This window comes from Drosophila erecta, unplaced genomic scaffold, assembly GCF_003286155.1.
Source record: "Drosophila erecta strain 14021-0224.00,06,07 unplaced genomic scaffold, DereRS2 tig00000021-arrow-pilon, whole genome shotgun sequence".
Lineage (NCBI taxonomy): Eukaryota > Metazoa > Arthropoda > Insecta > Diptera > Drosophilidae > Drosophila > Drosophila erecta.
In genome coordinates, this window is record NW_020825198.1 from 13,805,518 (window position 1) to 13,824,314 (window position 18,797).

At 42.2% G+C, this 18,797-nt stretch overlaps 1 protein-coding gene across 8 annotated transcripts in view; it reads right to left on the minus strand.

Moving 5' to 3' along the window:
• Nucleotides 1–1,826: 1,826 nt before the first annotated feature.
• The window catches only part of LOC6545567 (CUGBP Elav-like family member 4), a 127,473-nt gene continuing 110,502 nt past the window's right edge, over nt 1,827–18,797 (minus strand). For 3 of the 8 annotated variants that reach the window (XM_015157646.2, XM_001972635.3, XM_026977947.1), the window contains 7 exons: nt 6,382–6,525; nt 6,029–6,305; nt 5,813–5,911; nt 4,896–4,973; nt 3,312–3,488; nt 2,594–3,238; nt 1,827–2,325 (listed from right to left, as the gene is read on the minus strand). In XM_015157646.2, the coding sequence (XP_015013132.1) occupies nt 3,111–3,238; nt 3,312–3,488; nt 4,896–4,973; nt 5,813–5,911; nt 6,029–6,305; nt 6,382–6,525 (903 nt within the window). In that variant the 3' untranslated portion in view covers nt 1,827–2,325; nt 2,594–3,110. Of the gene's footprint in view, nt 2,326–2,593; nt 3,239–3,311; nt 3,489–4,895; nt 4,974–5,812; nt 5,912–6,028; nt 6,330–6,381; nt 6,526–18,797 lie in introns of all 8 variants that reach the window. The other 5 variants (XM_015157661.2, XM_015157660.2, XM_015157649.2 and 2 more) reach the window with 3 other exon arrangements.

Here is an 18,797-nt window from a genome sequence, read left to right on the forward strand (position 1 = left end):
ACTCTGATAACAATTTTCATTCCATATTTTAATATATCTTATAGTTTTATATTTGTATTTGTTAATATTTAAATTTTTATCTTTAGTATCAAATACGTCCCGCAGATGAAGAATCCTCTGCAGGACCCACAGACTAGGCGACTCTAAACTTATCATTTTCACTATACAAACTCTAAATAATTGTTAATTTTCTCCACCCTCTGTTCTTTATCCTTTCACTATCCATAATCTTATTTTTTGGCATATTTAGCTGTAGATTTGACTCATCGGTCCTTCTCCTCTTCTCGTTCACGCTTTTGTACAGATTTTGCTGCTAAATTGTTAAAGATTCGATTCAACAGACAGTTGAGTACTTGTTGGATAAAGATCTCATTTTACTTTTTTTTTATTGACGATAATATTTAGTTAAATTTCAGTGTGGATGTGCGGGGTATTGTGTCGTCCTATGTCAGTGTGAAAAACAAAACAAAAGTATTGAATAAATGTAATAGGCCGTGATAAATTCTCTAGTTTCGCTAAAAAATACTTGCTTCCTTTTTGACTGTGATAAAAATTCTAATGGTAATTTTTGTTTATAATAACAATCAATAATAATTATAATATGCTTAGTGTTAAATAGTTTGCTTAGTCTGGCTAGGGCGCGCTATGGTCAACTTGATCGGAATCTGAATCTTTATCTGTATCGGTTTCGTTCTCGGAGCTGGTTGTGAAAATAAGTGGCCAAAACTTTAAGTTTTCTGCTGTTTTGTATATCTATTTTGTATATATTTTTATAGTAATACTTTCATAGCAAAATGTTTGTTATGTTTTCCATTCCTTCAGTAGCCCTACTTATATTTCCTTTCCTTTCCCTTTCTTTTCTTTGTGTTTTCATTTACTTTTTGCATTTTTCCTTCCTTTTATTATATATTTCTATGTATATATATATATATATATGCATGTATATCTGTAAGTACCTGTAATTGTTTTTGTTGAAAGCAGCTAAGTTTAAGTGTAAAGTTGTTGTTTGATTTTATTCAAAATTTTGTTTATTATTCTATAAAATCGTTTACGATTTTTAAATACACTTTTTAACCAAACGGTATTGAATCAAAAAAAAAAATTGAGAAATTTAAACAATTACAAGAATTTTCTCCCTCAGAGAAAATATAGGCCAACGTAAATGATCGCTGTAGATATTGTATTTCATAATTCTTTTTAATGTTTTTGTTTAGCTTTCTTCACTTTGATTCTCTTCAATAGTTCTAACAAATCCATATTATAATATTTCTAAAATTAGTACTCATTTATATATTATAAAAAATGATATTTTTGCTTGTGGTGAGGCTGGTCGAACCCTTTGGGGTTCGACTTACCCCTCAAAGCACGTCGCATATTAAGTGGCTTGCTCTGTCCCGTCTAGTACTAACTTCCTATATCCGTTTTCTTTTACTTAAAATTAATTAAATTCGAATTTTTGTGTTAATTTTTCATGTGTACATATAATCTGTTTATGCATCTGTTGAATCTTTGCCATTTTGCTTACCACTAAATGCTAAAAAGTTGCAGACCTACTTTGTCTTCCTTCTCACCTAACTTCCTCTATTTCCCATCTATATTTTAACCCTTTCCATTAACTGCTGCCTCCTAATTTACTCGATTAACTGTAAACTCCGATCGAGTTCATCAGATTAACAAATTCAGTTTTAATAGTTCATCTTTTGTGTTTGCTTTGTTTTTCAACTAATTTTCCTTGCGCAGAGTTTTTAATTTTTATAAATTCCCATCACCAATTACTCATATAAAATGGTTGCTGCTCCTATCGTCTTTAATTGTTTTTTTTTTTGTTTTTTTTTTTTTGTTATTTTTATTTGAAAACCCAGATAATTTTGGTCTCTTGCCAGTCAGTTTTTGTCTCAAGTTTTGTGTTCAGTGTGGGTGTGTAGTGGTGTGCAATGTTCTTGTTCTTTAGTTGTTAACAAAACTATCAATATCAATGTTTGTTTCTTGCTTCTATAAATATATACTTTTATTAAATCGATATTTTGGCAAAAATTCTGTCATTCTTCTGCATTTCTCAATTTATAATTTTGTTTGTGGTTTCTTTTTTGTTGGGTTTCTCTTATTATTTTGTGTGTACTGCTGTACTGCATTCAGTTGAATGTATAATCGGATAAATATATATAAATATATTATATATATAAATCTATTCAATTTTTCAGCTCTAAGGTGTTTTCTTTTTTTAATTTACATTTTTCTTGTTTACTATTTTTTATTTTTTTTTTTACATACGCTTTGCATGTTTCATTTCTATAATCGTTTTCACATAGCATGGTTGACGACCATCTGAAATTGAGGGAAGGAATATTATAAGTTAAGGATCAAAAAGAACAGGTATATCCGATACACGTACATCCTTATGCTATCGATACATATAACGATTATTTCGATTTAATACCGGAACTAGCCGAAAAATCGTTGTTCTTCTTTCATACTGAAATATTACATTATATTTACATTTCGGTATTATTATCGAAACTCGCTATACATGTCGATACGATCTTAGCTTATCGATGATTTTGTAAGTCCTTCGATAATCTATAGTTTTGCTCACCCCATCAATAGTTGCTCCTTATTGTAGCTGCAGTTGTTATGGTTTGCTGTCGTGTTTGATGTTGCATTTAGGCCTTTCGCTTTTGCTGTTGCCACATGAATAGTCTCTCGACCAGTTCAACTTTGGAGCAATTGGTGTTGGATGATGGATCGCTTTGGGATTGGGACTCGGGTACGTTCCTGTTGCTGTTGTTGTTGTTGTCGCTGCAGTTTTCGTTATTATTATTGTTGTTGTTGTTGTTGTTGCTGTGATAGCAGTATGTGCCACTGCGCCAGCTGGCAAATGTGTAGGGTATGTGGGCATTGTGGTTGGAGCGTTCAGTGGGCAAAGATAAGGTTGGCCTAAAGCTGCTGCCAAGGTTATTATAGTGGGCCGTTGTGGTCAATGTTGCTGATACGGAGGTTACTGCCGATGTGGGCGTGGCTGCTGAAAATGCGGTAGTTGTTGGCAAAGCGGCTGTTGCTGATGTAGTTGCTCCAGTTGGTTGTTGTGAATTGCGTTTAAGGAACTCCGATTGTTAATAGGGTCGACTGGCATCCTTTGGCCGCTTCAATTGAACTTTCAGTCTTTTCATGCCAATCTGGAAGCCATTCATGGCCTGAATGGCCGCTTGAGCGCTGGCGGGATTATCGAATGAAACAAATCCTGTCAAGAAAGTAATTATTATAGTTAGACAAAACGGCTCAAGGGGCGGTCTATAAAAAAAATATAACACTACCGAAACATTTGCTCTGGTTCGTAGCACGATCAATGAAGACCTTGGAGCTGATCACATTGCCAAAGGGCAGGAACATTTGCATTAACTCGGCGTCGCCAAACTCTTGGGGCAAATGGTAGATGAAGAGATTGCAGCCCTCGGGACCGGATATCGAACATCCTGGGAACATCAGAAAATCTTAAAGGAAGACATTTTAAAGAGAAGAAACAAAGTAGAGAACAAATTAAATTTAATAATGAGGAAAATCATAATTTATAATTTTATGAGTTATGTCTGCTTGCTTGTTCTTGTTTTGTTTGCATTGAATTCGAATTAGCTTGACTTGGGCTGATGGATATATTCGATATATTTGTGGTCTGTGTTCTGTGGCTGATCTTGTTTCTGAACGAATCAACTAAAACTAAGGGCGCAATATAAGTCTGCGGAAAATAGGAAACCAAAAACCAAAACCATGAGCAAACGAACAGTCTAAATGACATACCGTTTAAAAGGTTTCTATGCATATACTCTTGAGATGCCTAATAAATCTGGCCATATATATACTTAAGTTGTTAGCTTAGATTTAGCCCCAATTTCCGTATGATATACATGTGTAGTATGTGTTGTAGTTATTATATGGGATCCACACTTAGATGGTTGTGTGACTGTGTGGTTTATCATGCAGGTAAGGTCTAGAGGATACACAGAGAAACAACAGACTACGGCGCACAGATATCGAAATGTAACCAAAACGAACTTTACACTCAAGTTAGGTTTATAGTTAGCATATAGGGTAGTATACACACACGAAACACAAAGGTATATGGCACACACACATACACACAGATACAACCACACCCACACACTCTGTATTTTACGGGAAGACAATGGATTACTTGTGTCTCTGCCCCTGACGAAAGGCAAAAAGATGAGCAAAACGAACCGAAAAAGAAACATAAAATTTTATGAGCAAATGTCTTCGAAATACGCCGACGGTCTTTATATGATTTTAAGCAGTTTATATGTAATTTTTACGATCGCATAAAATGCCGTTGAATGCAGCCATTAAAAACGATTTACGCCTTGCTCGCCAACCCCACACAAAAGGGTTGAAAACCCAGCCAGCATCCCTTCTACTTTTTGGCAGTGAGTGGTGGCAAAAGGGATAAAATGTTTATCAAAATAAAATAAGGCCGAGTGAAACACAGTATGCAAAGTAATTAATTTTTATGGGCTTTTGTTAAAAAATTTAATTTCCTTCCGCACAACAAATACAATTAATTACTGCTCATCGTCTGCTAGATCGAGGGCGATATCTCCGAGTTTTTCCGAGTGTAGAGTGTGTTTGTGGGCGTGTGTGTGTGTGTGTGTGTATGCAGCATGTTTACTATGACAAAGAATTGAACAAAATTCAGAATCGGTATAGACATGTACAATGTAAACGGATAAGTATTTGGTCAAATGCAATATCGCTCAACAAGAACTGAAACAATCGTACGTGAACGTGTAGTAATCGGGGAATCGGGGAGTCGGAGGAAGATGGGGAAAATGGGGGAAAATGGGGATATACATAGGTGATTAACGAAATTATAATGAAAAGCTTACCTTCACGCTGAGTGGGTGCAACCGCCGCTAGGGGAGGTGGTAAAGCTTGTGGAAACTGTCCATAGACGGCGGGAAAGGCTGCATTATATATAAATAATTTTGTTTTTGGTTTTTACACAAATTCCGAAACATTTATAAAGACAACACAACAATTAAGAATACGTATAGATATATATATGTATATGTTTTAAGTATTTAAAATAGTTCTCGTAGTTTAGTAATCAACAGACAGAAAACCAATTACTAAAAACCAAACTAACTAAATGTTGTTAAGCAGCCATAGTAGATCGACTGGATTTGAGAATGGGTTAGAATAATACGCTTAACACTGAATCGTTGACTTCATATCAGCGCACCGAAAACGGGGTTTTCTAATAATTTCGTATTTTTTTAAACAATTGTAATGGAAATGAAATAAACCAAAAGAAAAAAACAAAAGCTAGCATATATTAAAAATGAACTCTGCATTTTCAACATGTACTCAGCTTTTGTTGCACAAAAAATAATGAATAGGTTTTTATTTTTTTTTTAGAAATTAGAGTTAAGTCACACTTTACTAACAATAAATATTTATGGCATGACACAACAATTATTAATTATTCGATAAAAACAGTAATGAATGATCGAGCTGTTTTTTCTGTTGTGGTTGGTGGGGTTCATTGGAACATAATCCGATGCTATTAATGAAAATGATGCTGGTGACGAGATGGTGATGGTACACAATGCCATGGGTGATGCGGATAGATGGTCTAAATGTGTAACTGAACACGATTCAAATGACGTGGCAAAATTACTCTCAACTCTCAATGGAAATTCGGCACATTGCAATCGAATATAGTTTGTGGCAGCTCCAACGGTCTGCCGCCAAGCGTGTCCTGAATCTTAAATGCTAGGCTTAGAAGCTGGCAAATACTCACCAACTCCTGGAAACGGTGGCAGACCAGGGAAGGCATGTTGCAGGGTAGCAGCATCGCCGTTTGGCAAACCTTGTGGCGGTATAGTCAAGTGCAGCGGATCTGCAACAAACAGTTCAGTGGCTATAGAAAACATTTAGAAATGTTGTGTCCGTGAGATGCGTTCTTGGAATACTGCATTCTTAGCACTGCAGTTAAATAAGTTAGCAAGTTACTTACGTCCTGGGAATGCCGTTTGTGGAATGCCGTTCGTGAAGACGCCGTCCGCGGCAGCCGCCGCAGCAGCAGCGGCGGCCGCTCCGCCGGGCTGTCCGTTGGGCGTGTTGGCGCCCATATTGAAGTTGGGCATGGTCGGCGAGGGCAGCGAGGGGGGCTGACCGGTGCCGTTTAGGCCATGAGGTATCTGCGTTGCCAGGGCCGCCATGGGGTTCATGTAGGCGGCTGCGGAACCGGGTGCCGTGGCAGCGGCGGCCATCAGGGCGGCCTGTTGCTGTTGCTGCAATTCCGGAGGAGAGGGGAGCTGCTTTATATATAGGTGGGTGAGTGCGCTGGGGTGGGGGGAGCGGACTTACCTGGGCGTAGGCGCCGTACGGACTGAACTGATTAAAGACGAACGGATTCAGCAGGTTCATGTGACCGGCCATTTGCTGCATGCGCCTTATTTGTCGCTCCTTCTCCGTGTCGGCGTATTTGACGACCAGGCTGGAGGATGCGCCCTGGAAGATAAGTGAAGAGTGGAGTGAAGTGGAGAGTGGAGGTGAGTGGAGCTGGTTGAGTTGAGTTGGTTGAGTCAAGGGTTGTATCGAGTGCTCTGTCATTGCATATTTATAGGCGGCTTTTCCGCTTTGCTTTCCTCTTCTTTGCTGGAAAACAGGAAATCCTATTACAGGCCATTATTTTGTGATGACAGCGTTGCTGTCATCTGGGGGAAAGCACCACTGTGCACCTGCTTCCTTTGTTCGACTGCTCATTATTATCTTATTATAATTATGTATATACGAAAAAAAATATATATACGAGTATATATCAAAATAATTGGCATACGCGCACTTCGATTTGCATTTCTATTCAAAGCGGCTTATGGGCTCGCCTCCTACCTTTTCCGCCATGCTCGTCTGTCATTGATTTTGATATAAATGCGTTCAACAAAGACCTGCTACTAGACCTGGGCTCTTACATTTTCTTTGCTTTTGATGTAAATTAATTAGCATAATAATGGCAGGCTTCGCATTTCGTGTGCCCCCCACTCGGAGCTCCTTTCCTTTCCGTTCCGTTCCTTTCCTTTCGAGAGGTTTCGATTTACGTATGACAATTTGAATTGAATAGGCACTTCCAATATTCGGTAACATTCTGTCTTGTATTAATTAAGCTTGTTTTTGTAATATGAAACCTTTTTCCCGCTGCTGATGATGATGGATGAAGTGGGTGGATGGGCAGCTACGTAGCTGGTTGGCTGCTTGTGGAATGGTTTGTGGAAGCAGAAGCAGAAGCAGAAAAGCTTTTATGATTTTGCAAATCATTAATCAAAGTAACAATGATATTGTGTTGCACAATTCACCTCTCCTTGGTTACGTGAATGGGTGTGTGGGAGGGCTGTTAATGAGTCTACAAGCGAACAGGTGCTTCAACTATAACGGCTATCTGCACTGCCTTGAACATAATTTTAATTAATGAAATATGAAACTCGAGATTATGCAAAAGGCCATAAGCAACGAGCAGTCCGTGGAGTTCTGGCCCAGGTGAAACTATTCCTGTTCGCACTGGCATAGCCTGGAGATGCTGGGGAGATCGTGTAATGAGTTTTAATGAGATGCCTTGAATATAAGACCCGGCATGGCCGGCGGTTCTCATATCACAGGAAAATTAATTTCTATCTCAGGCATACGAGCTATTTGTGCTCGAAGCTTAAGGCAGATTAAACACGAAAATAGTCCATCACAATTTCGAATGCGGTGAGTTGGAATGAAGCTGGTTTCAACCTCAATTGCCTGCCATTGAAGGCGATAAACCTCCATTAACCAGAGCTAATCTGTGGCCCTAATTGTCTCTGCCCTCGGAGCACTATGCAACAGGCGAGGACCACCGCAGAAGCTCATAAATTAATTCATTAACGTCAATTTAATTGTCTAATAATCCCCGGCTCATGTCAGCTGGCTGATGGCCAAAAAGCTTGGGTTGAACACAACCAAAAAAGAAAAAGAATAGCACAAAAATTTATGTGGCTCACTGGGGAGAATTATGGGGCCTAGGCAGAGAGTTCGGCGGTTTCAGGCAGTAGTCATTCACTCAATTTGAACGTTTATTATGTGCTCTATATGTGCACTTGTTTGGCCTGTTCACTTCCGTTTCCGCTTGACGAAGACGACAACGTCTGCAACTGCGACTGCGACTGCGACGACACGAAATTCCCATTCAAGTGAATTGCTGCCGCCAAATGAAATGAAAAATTCAACACGGCACACAGACACATCCTTGAAAGGACTCGATTTGAAGGGAGAGAAAGAAAGGAGAGAGAGCCAGTTGGCAGCACGCCTAACCAGAACGAATCGCAGTCGTGCTTCAGTGGCAAGTGCAACAGGCGGCAGGCTGCCAACTAACAAGCCAACTAACCAGAGAAGGTCCTTGGTCCTTGCTGCCTGCTGCCTGGTGCTTGCCGCTTGGGCCTGGACTCGTGCCAGGCGGCACTTTTGGCAGCAATCGCATGTTGCATGCCACTTTTCGGGGCGGCGCAAACGTGACGCCATTAGGCGATGGGCCCACGGTCCTTAGCCTCTTACTCGGCCCAATATTTTTTTATTGTTTTTTAATGCGGCTCACTCAAAGTTCTTCGCAGCACTCTCTTCGATTTCTGGGGATTTTAGCTGCCTTTTTTTTTGTTCGCCTTTTTTGGCAAAGTTTCAGACCGCACGGTGGCCAATTACAATTGAAGGGCTTACAGTGCATTTAAAAAGTAATTTGTCTGCCGCCCCAAAAGCCGTGCACGTATTTATATATTTCAATGTGAAATGCAAATGCGAATGGAAATTGCCAGCCAAGACTACGCTCCCAGGGTGAACCTGTCGGTTTTCGTGGATCGGGGTCTGGGTTTTCGAGGGGGCATCAGGGGGTCATGGGCCCGGGGTAATCACAGTAACCCGTGTTCACTAATGGTTCTACAAGCCACAGGGGCAGCCGGTAAGCCCGGGGACACGGACAGGGGCGTTGAAATGCAGCCAGGACACATACATCCCCGTACTCCCATCCTCTTACATAATAAACTCGCGCCGGGAAGTATGCAACGTTTACCGAATTCAATGGGTGCGGGAATGGGATGGGATGGTAGTAGTACGTGTCTGGGGACATGTTAACATGGCAGTCGTGCCAAAAATTATTATTCCCGCCTCGCCACGTTCACTGTGGCGATGCCTTTGGCTCCTGGCTTTGCATCTGCTGTTGCTGCTGCTGCTGCTGCTCCTGCTTTTTGCTTGTTGCATACTTTTAGGCGCGAGTGTGAGCGCCGATTTGTCAACGCCTAAAAGGACAACATATTTCTTGTCCACAACGTACTGTACGCATGCATAAAAAACGTTGAAAGCAAATGGCCGGCAAATGGTTTTAACAAATGAATTATATATATTTTTATATGCAACTGATTTGCATTTTATAGTTTGCTACGTTTTGCCGTCGGTTGCTTCGCTTTTCATTTTTTCCATTTACTCGTTTTGGCCGCAGCTTGTTTTAATTGCTAAATGAATTGGCCTGGCCTGGCTCGTCGGCTCAGCTCGCTTCGGTGTTTAATGGGAAGCAATTTTTATCTATCAATTAAAGCAGCGACAGCAAAATGTATTCAAAATGCAAGCCCATAAATTTCAACCTAATGGTAATGGACATTTCTTCTCCTTTTTTTCACAGTACCATCTGTTGATGGTGCGATGCCAGTTTTTATAAAAATTTTTAGCCAAAGAGTAAATGGATTTAAGCTTTTTGAATGTGTGTGAAATTGATTCAAAGTGCTGGCGCGAAATTCCAGTCAATAGAGTGGCCAAAATAGTTCCTGCACTTTGTCCACACCATTTGAACACACCGGTTGCGGCACGTTTTGCTGGCTAAAACGCCTAATGACGTTTACACGGCCAACATAATTACAGTAATAATGTGGCTGAGATTCAACTCCCAACCTGGCAGCTTGGCAACCTGGCTTTCATGGTGGTGGTCGTGGTGGGCACAATGATGATGACATTAGCGAGGTGTCAGGCGACAATTTAACGAGCGACAGCGTTGCACACACGTATGCGCGAAAAGGAATCCCAATCCCCATGCCCCATGTCACATGCCCCATGCACCGACTCCCGACTTCCGAATCCCGAACACAAGCAAAACGGAGTGTCAGTGTCAGCGTTTTGTGTGTGCTACATGCAACACCATCTCCATGGAGCAACAAAGCACATTCGTCACGAAACAAGAAGGCAGCGACATCAGCGTGTTGCGACCGGCCATTTTGTATGCTTTTAAATTAGCCAAAGTGTGAAAGTGTCATGTTTCGAAATATGAAATTAAGCAGGAACAGGAAGCGGTGCTCAACGTCGAGCAGGACGAACGGACGAACGTTGCAGGACGAAGGACCTGCTTGTTTTATGGCGTGCATGCTGTTGATATGCTGTAATTTGTTGGCTGAAAATTAAAAGGGAAGTGCACTTCAATTACCGTTTGTTGTTCTTCTTGATGCTTCTTCGAACCACTCGGCTGGCTGGGAGTTTCCAGGAAAGGTTTTAAAGAGCTTCGAGAGAAACTCTTAAAAATGTTAACCCATAAAGCCTTAGATAGAGCCTTCATTTGCATGGAAAACTGCTGCACAATGAGCGAGAGTTCTCAACGAGTTTTCCAATTAATTTTCACTTAAAAGACAAACCTGAACTGAACCCGAAAAACTCTCAATAGAACAAAGTACAACCGAGTAAAAGTGGCAGTAAAACTAATTACAAATTCGTTTTACCATCTTTCCATTCCGCTGCTGCTGTCAGCGGCAGTAAGTCGAAAGCAGAGAGTCATGTCAAAAACGAAAACGCTTTTCCCTCAATACGAATACGCCGCATGGAAAGCCACAGCCCAGAGTAAGTAATCTTTTCCGGCAAATAAATCACACCATTGCCGCGAGTGGGAGTCGCAGTCGAAATTAGTGTAAATGCCACTAAGCTACCTAAAAGTATGCTCAGCATTAACGGAGTCCCGCCACAAAAAATCCGGAAATTTACGTACTATGCGAAAAGTTACTTCTTTGCGCCCTCGAAGCCCCCGAAAAGTTGCGACGCGCTGTTAACCGCAACTCTGCCCTGGACAACTGGATGGCTGGTTGGATGGGCAAGGCAATGCATACATTAAACAACTTTTGGCTCATTGCATTCTGGCCGGGATTCGCCTCATTCCCGCCGCCGCTCCCCCTCGAAATTGGCGACCCGACAAAGGGCCGCCGGCGAAGCGTAAAATGCGGGCAAGCAAAAAGCAGGACTCCGACAGGCGGCAGGATGAAGGACGAAGGACTCAGACGACGACGGCGTTGACAATGCAACTTGGCCGCGGCCAAAATGAAAAACTTATTTAATTTACTTTGCTTTTTGCCACAGCGCCAGCCATTTAATTCAATTACTCGCCGAGAGTTCTTTTCGAAAGAGTCCTGCCGCTATCCGTTCCCCTACAGGGCCTAATAAGGCAATCAGCGGGGCTGAAAGTTGTCAAAGGCTTCGCGAGCAGATCGTCGGACGAGAATCCTTTTGGGTACAAAGCGCCATCCCTAATGGGCTTAACGAAAGGATGCCGGGGATCGATCCTGCAAAGAAAGAGCCTGCTAAATGGGCAATCAACAGGCTGGCATTGGGCTCGGGGCAAGTTTGGCCAAGATATGCTCGGAATGTGACAGAAAAGTTTAAGGGCAATTTCGCCCCGAGAAGTTGGAAATAGGTAGAGCATAGTTAAAGGTTGCTTCCTGCTTCATTCTTACTTTTCGCTTCACTGCGACGGCTGCATTTGTCTTGCATACTTTTGAGAACTCTGAGGACTCTCGAGGACCTCGGCCGTCCTGGCCTGAGTGTGTTTGTGTCAACATTCTTGTTATTGTTGGGTATAAATGTCGCCAGGAGCAGGGGATGGGGGCATACTCAAACAAATGGGCTGGCTCAACGAGCAAAAAGGACATAGAAGCTCGAAGGAGGCGGCAGGATATTGCATGCAAGCATGATTGAGTTTTGAGAGAACATGACCGAAAAAGAGGAAGCGCACAATTTCATAAATTTAATGCGAAAAGCTGCACAAAAAGGACCTCTGGCTCCGGCCAGATCCTTGGACCTGGCCGCCTGATTTCAGCTTTTTAGCATAGCATTGCAACAAATTGAATCCAGCACTAAGGACTGGGCCTCTAATGCAGTTAAAATCACAGTCCTTTCGCACAAACACCCTTACACACTCTCCACACAATCTGGCACAAAAACTAAACCACTGCTGGGATCGCAAGGATAGCAAGGATAAAGCAGCACTCGCCACGCCCACTCCGCCGCCTCTCTGGCAATGTCTGTCTGCGGCGTTTTTTACGCTTGATTGAACAGAATGTTCGGGGGCTTGGGGGGAAGCTAAATTTAATTTACGAGTCCTGGCAAAAGAGGGTCGGGGAATTGGGAATAAGACGGAGATAGTCGGTGAACATGAATATTTCATCTGCTTCTGCTCTGTGGCAGCACAAAAAGTGCACCAATCCGGCAGACGCCTAAAAAGCTCCTTCGCTCTCTCTTGCCCTCCACTTGCAAGTCGTAAACAATTTACAGTTGAAATTGTTAATAAAATTATCAAATATTGTATTTATGGTCAGGATAATGGTCAAGGAAAGGCAAAGGAATGGGGTGGGGCTCTTTTTACGGCAGCAGTTTAATTTGCTGCTTTGGTTTTACGAGCTGTTGAGGCGATAGTTGGTCCGTGACAAGGATTGAGGATAAGCCATTGAAAGGCACTGAAAGATATCCTTTTTTTATGCTCTTCGGAGGTTGGATTTCATACCCCAAAGCTGGCCACTTAAATAGTAGCAGACAGTGGCAAAACCAGACTAATGATGGAGAAAACATAATAATCAGAATTGCAATTCGAATCGAAATCACAATTAACCGCAGAACACGCGAACCCAATTAGCTTTTTGGGAACAGGCCCAGATCCCTTGGCCATTTGGCCATTTGGCAGCCACAGAACGAACAAAACATTTCAGAAAGCAGGACATGTCGGGAACAGCTCGGAAAATATTTTCTCTCGACTAAAAACTAAACTAAAATCCAAATGAAAATATTATTAAATTCAATTGGGCAAACATTACAGAAACATGGACCAGGACTCACGCACACACACGAAATGGTGGAGGGGAGAGCGGGTTGAGGGGCTGGAAGGACATATGTGGATGCAATGTGGCGTCCAGTTGGCCAACGGCCGCCGCAACAAACGACCAAAAATTGCATTGCCATTTTTACGCGCAATTTGTTTTGCGGAAATATTGTGAAAGTTTTTCGAACGGAGGACAGGCTGCCACGTTGGCGACATTTGGCCAAATTGCACACTAATGTGTGTGCGTGTGTTTGAGTGTGTGTGTGCTTGTGTGCTTGTGTGTATGGGCGTGCGTGTGTACGGTTGCGACTGCTGTTTGGGCCAAATGGCTAACGGCAACTGGCCACAAATGCTTTATATTTTTATTTGCTTGCGTTATGCGTTGATTTCTGATTGTTTCACATTTTATTTAATGCCCGAAATGGTCGCCCCCGCACTAACAGAGATGTCAGCCAAATGAAAAACCCAACCTACCAAAAAACATCCATCGGTTGCCGCTTAAACAGACCATCGAAATGAAGCCATCAATGTCTGGCAGTCTCGATTAAATCATTGCCTGTAGTCCTGGAGTTCCGAAGTCCTGAAAACCCACAGAACCGCCCAAATGCAGTAAGCACAAATCGCTGGCATGCCTCGGTAGACAAATTTGCCGGCTGTCCCTCGCAATTGAAAGGCAGCAAGGAAATGCGGTCTGGGGCCAGGACTTCATCTCAGTGCATTCCGGGGCCAGAGTGGCAGCCCAAATCATGGCAAATCTTTTCTAACTATTTGCAATTCAAGCGTAAGTCTCTCTTTGCCTCCCACAAGACACACACACAAGGAATCTTGCCTCATATGCAAACTGCTCCTTCCACAGACAACAAATCTTGCAATGAATATATTTGGCAGGAGCAAGCCAAGGATCTGAGGGAGCCAAAAAAATGTTGCACACTTCTAGGCGTTGGCGGCGTGAATCGTTTCACTTTGCTGGAACGCAAAAAAGTAGCAGTAAAAATGTGGGAAAGCAGCCAGGAGCTGCTCCTTGACTGATAAACGAGAGTAGTCCTGGTTACAGACAGGTTCCTGGTAACAGGAACGGCGGTTTATATTTTGACAATTTTTCCCTGGCTGCAGGTGAAGTTTATTTTTTGTCGCTACTAGTCTCGAATTGCCAAAGGAAATGATAGACGGCAGTCGGTAGTCGCTTGTTTTCTAGGCGATTTATGCACTCCTTTGTTGTCTGAGTCGGGATGCGACTAAGCCTAGAAAGCAATTTACCTGCTTATGTGAGTTTTAAACTTGTCGAGGCACCAACTTTAAGTCGGCACAGAGTCGACAGAGATTGCTTACGGACTCAGTTATTTTTCCATTTCGCAACTTTATTCAAACATAAGCAGATATGCAGTTGCATTCTGCCCCCTCTGGCATGCATTTTCATATAAATATGCCGCTTCTGCTCGACTTGCTTATCACAACAAAAGTTGTCTGCTAAAAAAGAGAGAAACAGAGTTGGTTGGGTGGTCTCAAAAAAAGTCGAAAAAAAGTCGAAAAAGATGCGAAAAAAATGCGAAATAATATGCCAAAGCATTCTTCAATGATTCTGGCTACGCGTTTTTGCACTTCAAAGTACTTCAAATCAATTTTCTTCACTTATTTTCATAAACCCCGGCGCAGTCCCTTTTTCCCTTATACCCATACCCATACCCTTATCCCTTTTCCTTCCTGCCTGCCACCCACCTTCTGCTCGCCATCATCATTGGAGAAAAAATTTGCCAGAAAAGTTCAATTTTTGAAAAATATTTGCAAATTTCATTCACTGCGCTCGTCCATTCAAATTTCCTGCATTTATGTTGTTGTCCCTTTTGGGAACTGGAAACGGGATGAAGGGTGGGTGGTTTCGGTTCGGTTCGAAGGGCGAAATATGAGCGGGCCAAGGAAGCACAAAAAAAAAAAAAAATGAAAATAAAGGACAACATAGCGACGGACGAGGGCCAGCAGCTGGGTTGCCTCAAACCCACATTTTCGGCACATTGGCCTGGGCGCAAGGACCTTTTGTTATATTGAGAAGGCAGCAAGAAATTGCGCTAAGATGCTTATCCTTTTTTTTTTTGCGAGCTACTCCCTTTCTTGCGGGGGCAAAAAATGGTAAAAATGCTCCATTATTATTTTTATTACTTATTTGCTTTTAATACTTCACGGCGAGGACGACGGCGTAAGGCGACGCCAACGATGGCGATGGCGAGGACGAACGTCATCCAATCTCAAAGCGGATGTCGTCTACTTTGCATTTTGAGCCGTTTCTACTTATGTGCTTCCTGCTCCTAGTCCGGGACTCAGTCGGAGGCGACTCCTGCCCCGCCCAGACATATTTTAAACGATGCTCGTCCTGCCCCGTCCGAAATTATAATACGGTCGTTCGGTCGGTTGGTCGGTTGGTCGGTTAGTCGGTTGGTCCCCTGGCGGCCTTGCTCCATTCCCCAATGGTTGCATTTATTGAAAAATTCGCATCTCACATCGAGGAATTGAGGAAATTCCTTCCTCATGGCTTCGATGGCATCAGCTTTCGGCTTTCGGCTTTCGCCTTCGATTTGGCTTCAGTCCCTGCGTCCTTTCGATCCTGCTCCGCTTATCCCCTCCCCGCCGCCGCCGGACTCTTGTCTTAAGTGCAGTCAGTAGTTGGCTTTGTCGTCTGTGTTTATGCAAAAAATTTGTCTACAGTCTGCCGACGACCCCTTCCAGCTAAACTTCGCCGAACTGGCCTGGTTCGGTCAGGGCTTTTGTTATTTCTTGTGCTTAAGTAGTTTCTGCTGTTTTTCATACTTTTAGCTTGTAATCACTGTCAATGTCGACGACGGCGACAGCGAGGACAGCCAGCACAGCCAGGACAGACCCGGCGGTTTTTCCCCATCGTTTTGTTTCTGACATGCTGCTTAAATGCTTCCCAAGATTTAGCTACTTGATGGGGTTTTGCCTCCTTACAATGTTATTAATAATAAGCTATACAAATTTTTCAGTGTCTTCGAAGGGTTCGACTGGGATCTTGTCCGGATTGGCTCAGAATGAACGGAAGGACTCGACTGGACAAGACAAAGGCACTTGAACTTACGGAACACTTTAAGGATTGATTATCCTGGGGGTTAGGACCTTTTGTACATACCTGTAAAGACAAAGAGAAAAGGGTATTATGATTAGTTTATTTTATTGCAGATTACTATTATTAAATGGGAAGTATTTTTATTTAAGGAACACTTTGCCTCTTCTATGTAAATTCAATCCACCATTTCGATTATGCATATCTAAGAATCAATTGCCGAACCATTTAATGGGCCAACCCAAAATGTCAACCTAATGGGCAGAGAACTTAACGACAGTTTTACTGGCTTGTTTCCCTCTCGTCCTGGGTGAAGCTGGGAAATTTTAATAACAGCAAAAAGTTCAATTGGCATTTCAATATTGTCTTTGACCTTAGCCTTCTATCGGGGAATTCCACACCCACATTTAGGGCGTGCCTGGGCCATCCCAGCCCAGTATTATGAGTGTTGCTGGCATTTCAGCGATTTTCAGTTTTCTTATTAAATATTCTAGAAATGTTTCGGAATCCAATGATTGTGCAATGGCATGTACGCGTCCCTCCCTCCTCCCTCCTCCCCCCTCCCCTTTCTGCACCTCCGTCGATGTGCGAGTGTGTGTGCGCTGGTAAAGCATTTTTCGCTTCTCAGGGATCCTGCGACGACGACTCCCAATGTTGTTTGTCATTTTAAGTCGGTGCCACGGGTGGCTAGTGAGGTGGAACTATGGGCCAAAGGCAGCCGGCGCAAATGGCATTGTAGAACTCAGATCCAGATCCCCCTCCAGCTCTCCCCCCTCCCTCCCATCCATACATTTGTGAGTGCGCCAACAACAAAGTGAAAATGAAATGACTCGGAACGAATGGCAAAGCAAGCGTTTACATGAAAAGCTGAGTTGGTCTGGAGCTCTGGGTTTGGGACTGGATCTCTTAGAAGCAGGGCAAAAGGGAAAGGGGCTGGTCACACCCACACACACACACAGACACAGCCACACTCACGTAGTTTATGTACCTTTTGGCAGCCAATGAAGCGTGCCCTAATTGCTCCTACAACTTTAAGCTAAAGAGTTTCTGAATTTTAAAGCAGGGCCCAAAAGCTTAGAGATGGCAGAATGGGCGAGAAAAGGGTGTGATTAGTATGAAAACAGGATTTTCGGCCAGCACGCTTTATTATTTATGAGTAAAAAATATTCTCGAAAAATTAATTTACACTAAAATGCGACGACAAAGCTTTTAAGAAAATATAACTTGAAAAGTTAATGGACTTGAATCCAATTTTACCAGCACACAATTAAGTAGATATCTCTATTGATATTTTGAAAAAGGTATCCAAGTTAATTGTTTAATGAATTTAAGGATTCCGCCCAGAGCAACAGTTCTCCTTTAAAGAATTGAATGTATTTCAAAGCTGTGGCTCAAGTGCCGGGGGCACTTCTCCATAATAAATCAAAGCTGTGGCCTTTGGGCCACTCACATAGGCACAGCAGTTAAATAAACAGCTCGAGCGCCAAATTATGCAACGCAAATCAGCGAATTTTATGCATGACCAAGTATGCGATAAACAGCCGTCTAGTTTCTAGGACATTCCCACTGCTCAGCACAAAAAACGCATATAAAATGTGTCAAAAATATACAAACTAATTTTACAATGACTCGGTAACATGTGAGTTGAAAGGCCAAACTGACACAATCAAAAGAGAAACACACAGCCTTTGTGCATAGATGTCCTGCCATCGAGTGGAGTGTAAATAACCGCGGTTTTAAGTTTATTAATTTTTTGTCAGCGAGTCTTTTTGCCGCGAGGCTACCGATGCTGTTTGTCTGTCTGCCTGTCACTGATAATAAATTTCCAGCAGCAGTCAGAAAACTAAAAATGACGAAAAAATATGTAAATATTGTCGAAGGCCCACCGAATGCCCTAAACGCTTTTGGTTTTTAAGCGTCATTTAATTAATAATACAGCCACGCCCGCAGCCTGGTATCCTTTCACTGCCGATGTCCTCGGGGTGTTTGTTGTCGCAAATTTGGTTATTAATTTTTCAACCAGCCGCTTTTTTCCCGATGCTCGTGTGAGGCTTTACGGATTTTATGTGCGGTTACGTATGTGTAAGCGGAAAATAAAAATTATTAAATATGCTAATACTAAATGTTCAGCTAAAAAAGAATCTCTAATCATAAATTTTCTTCAAAAATCTTTGAAGATGAACTATTTGTGTTGCTTTAAAAGGTTGTTTTAAATCGTATGCCACTTTATTATTCCTTTTACTATCCCCCGTCCACTTTCTCTAATATTTACATTGCCTATGCAGAGTTATTTACATGATTAAAAATTAATAATCGCACAGCTCTAAAAATATTCAAACGAAGCCAAAAAGAATGCCCACTAAATTTTTGCACACGGATGCAATTTAATATTTTAAATATGTCAATTAAACGGCCGACGCGGTGGGCGGGATGTGGTGGGCATGGCCAGACAATCGCTGACAGGCAGAGGCTGCTTATAATAAATTATAAAATTGGCTGCCACATGAATTAAATAAAATGCAGCTGAACATTTATTTAATAGCTGATAACTGTTTCTGTGGGCAATATACGAAATGCGGGTAACGA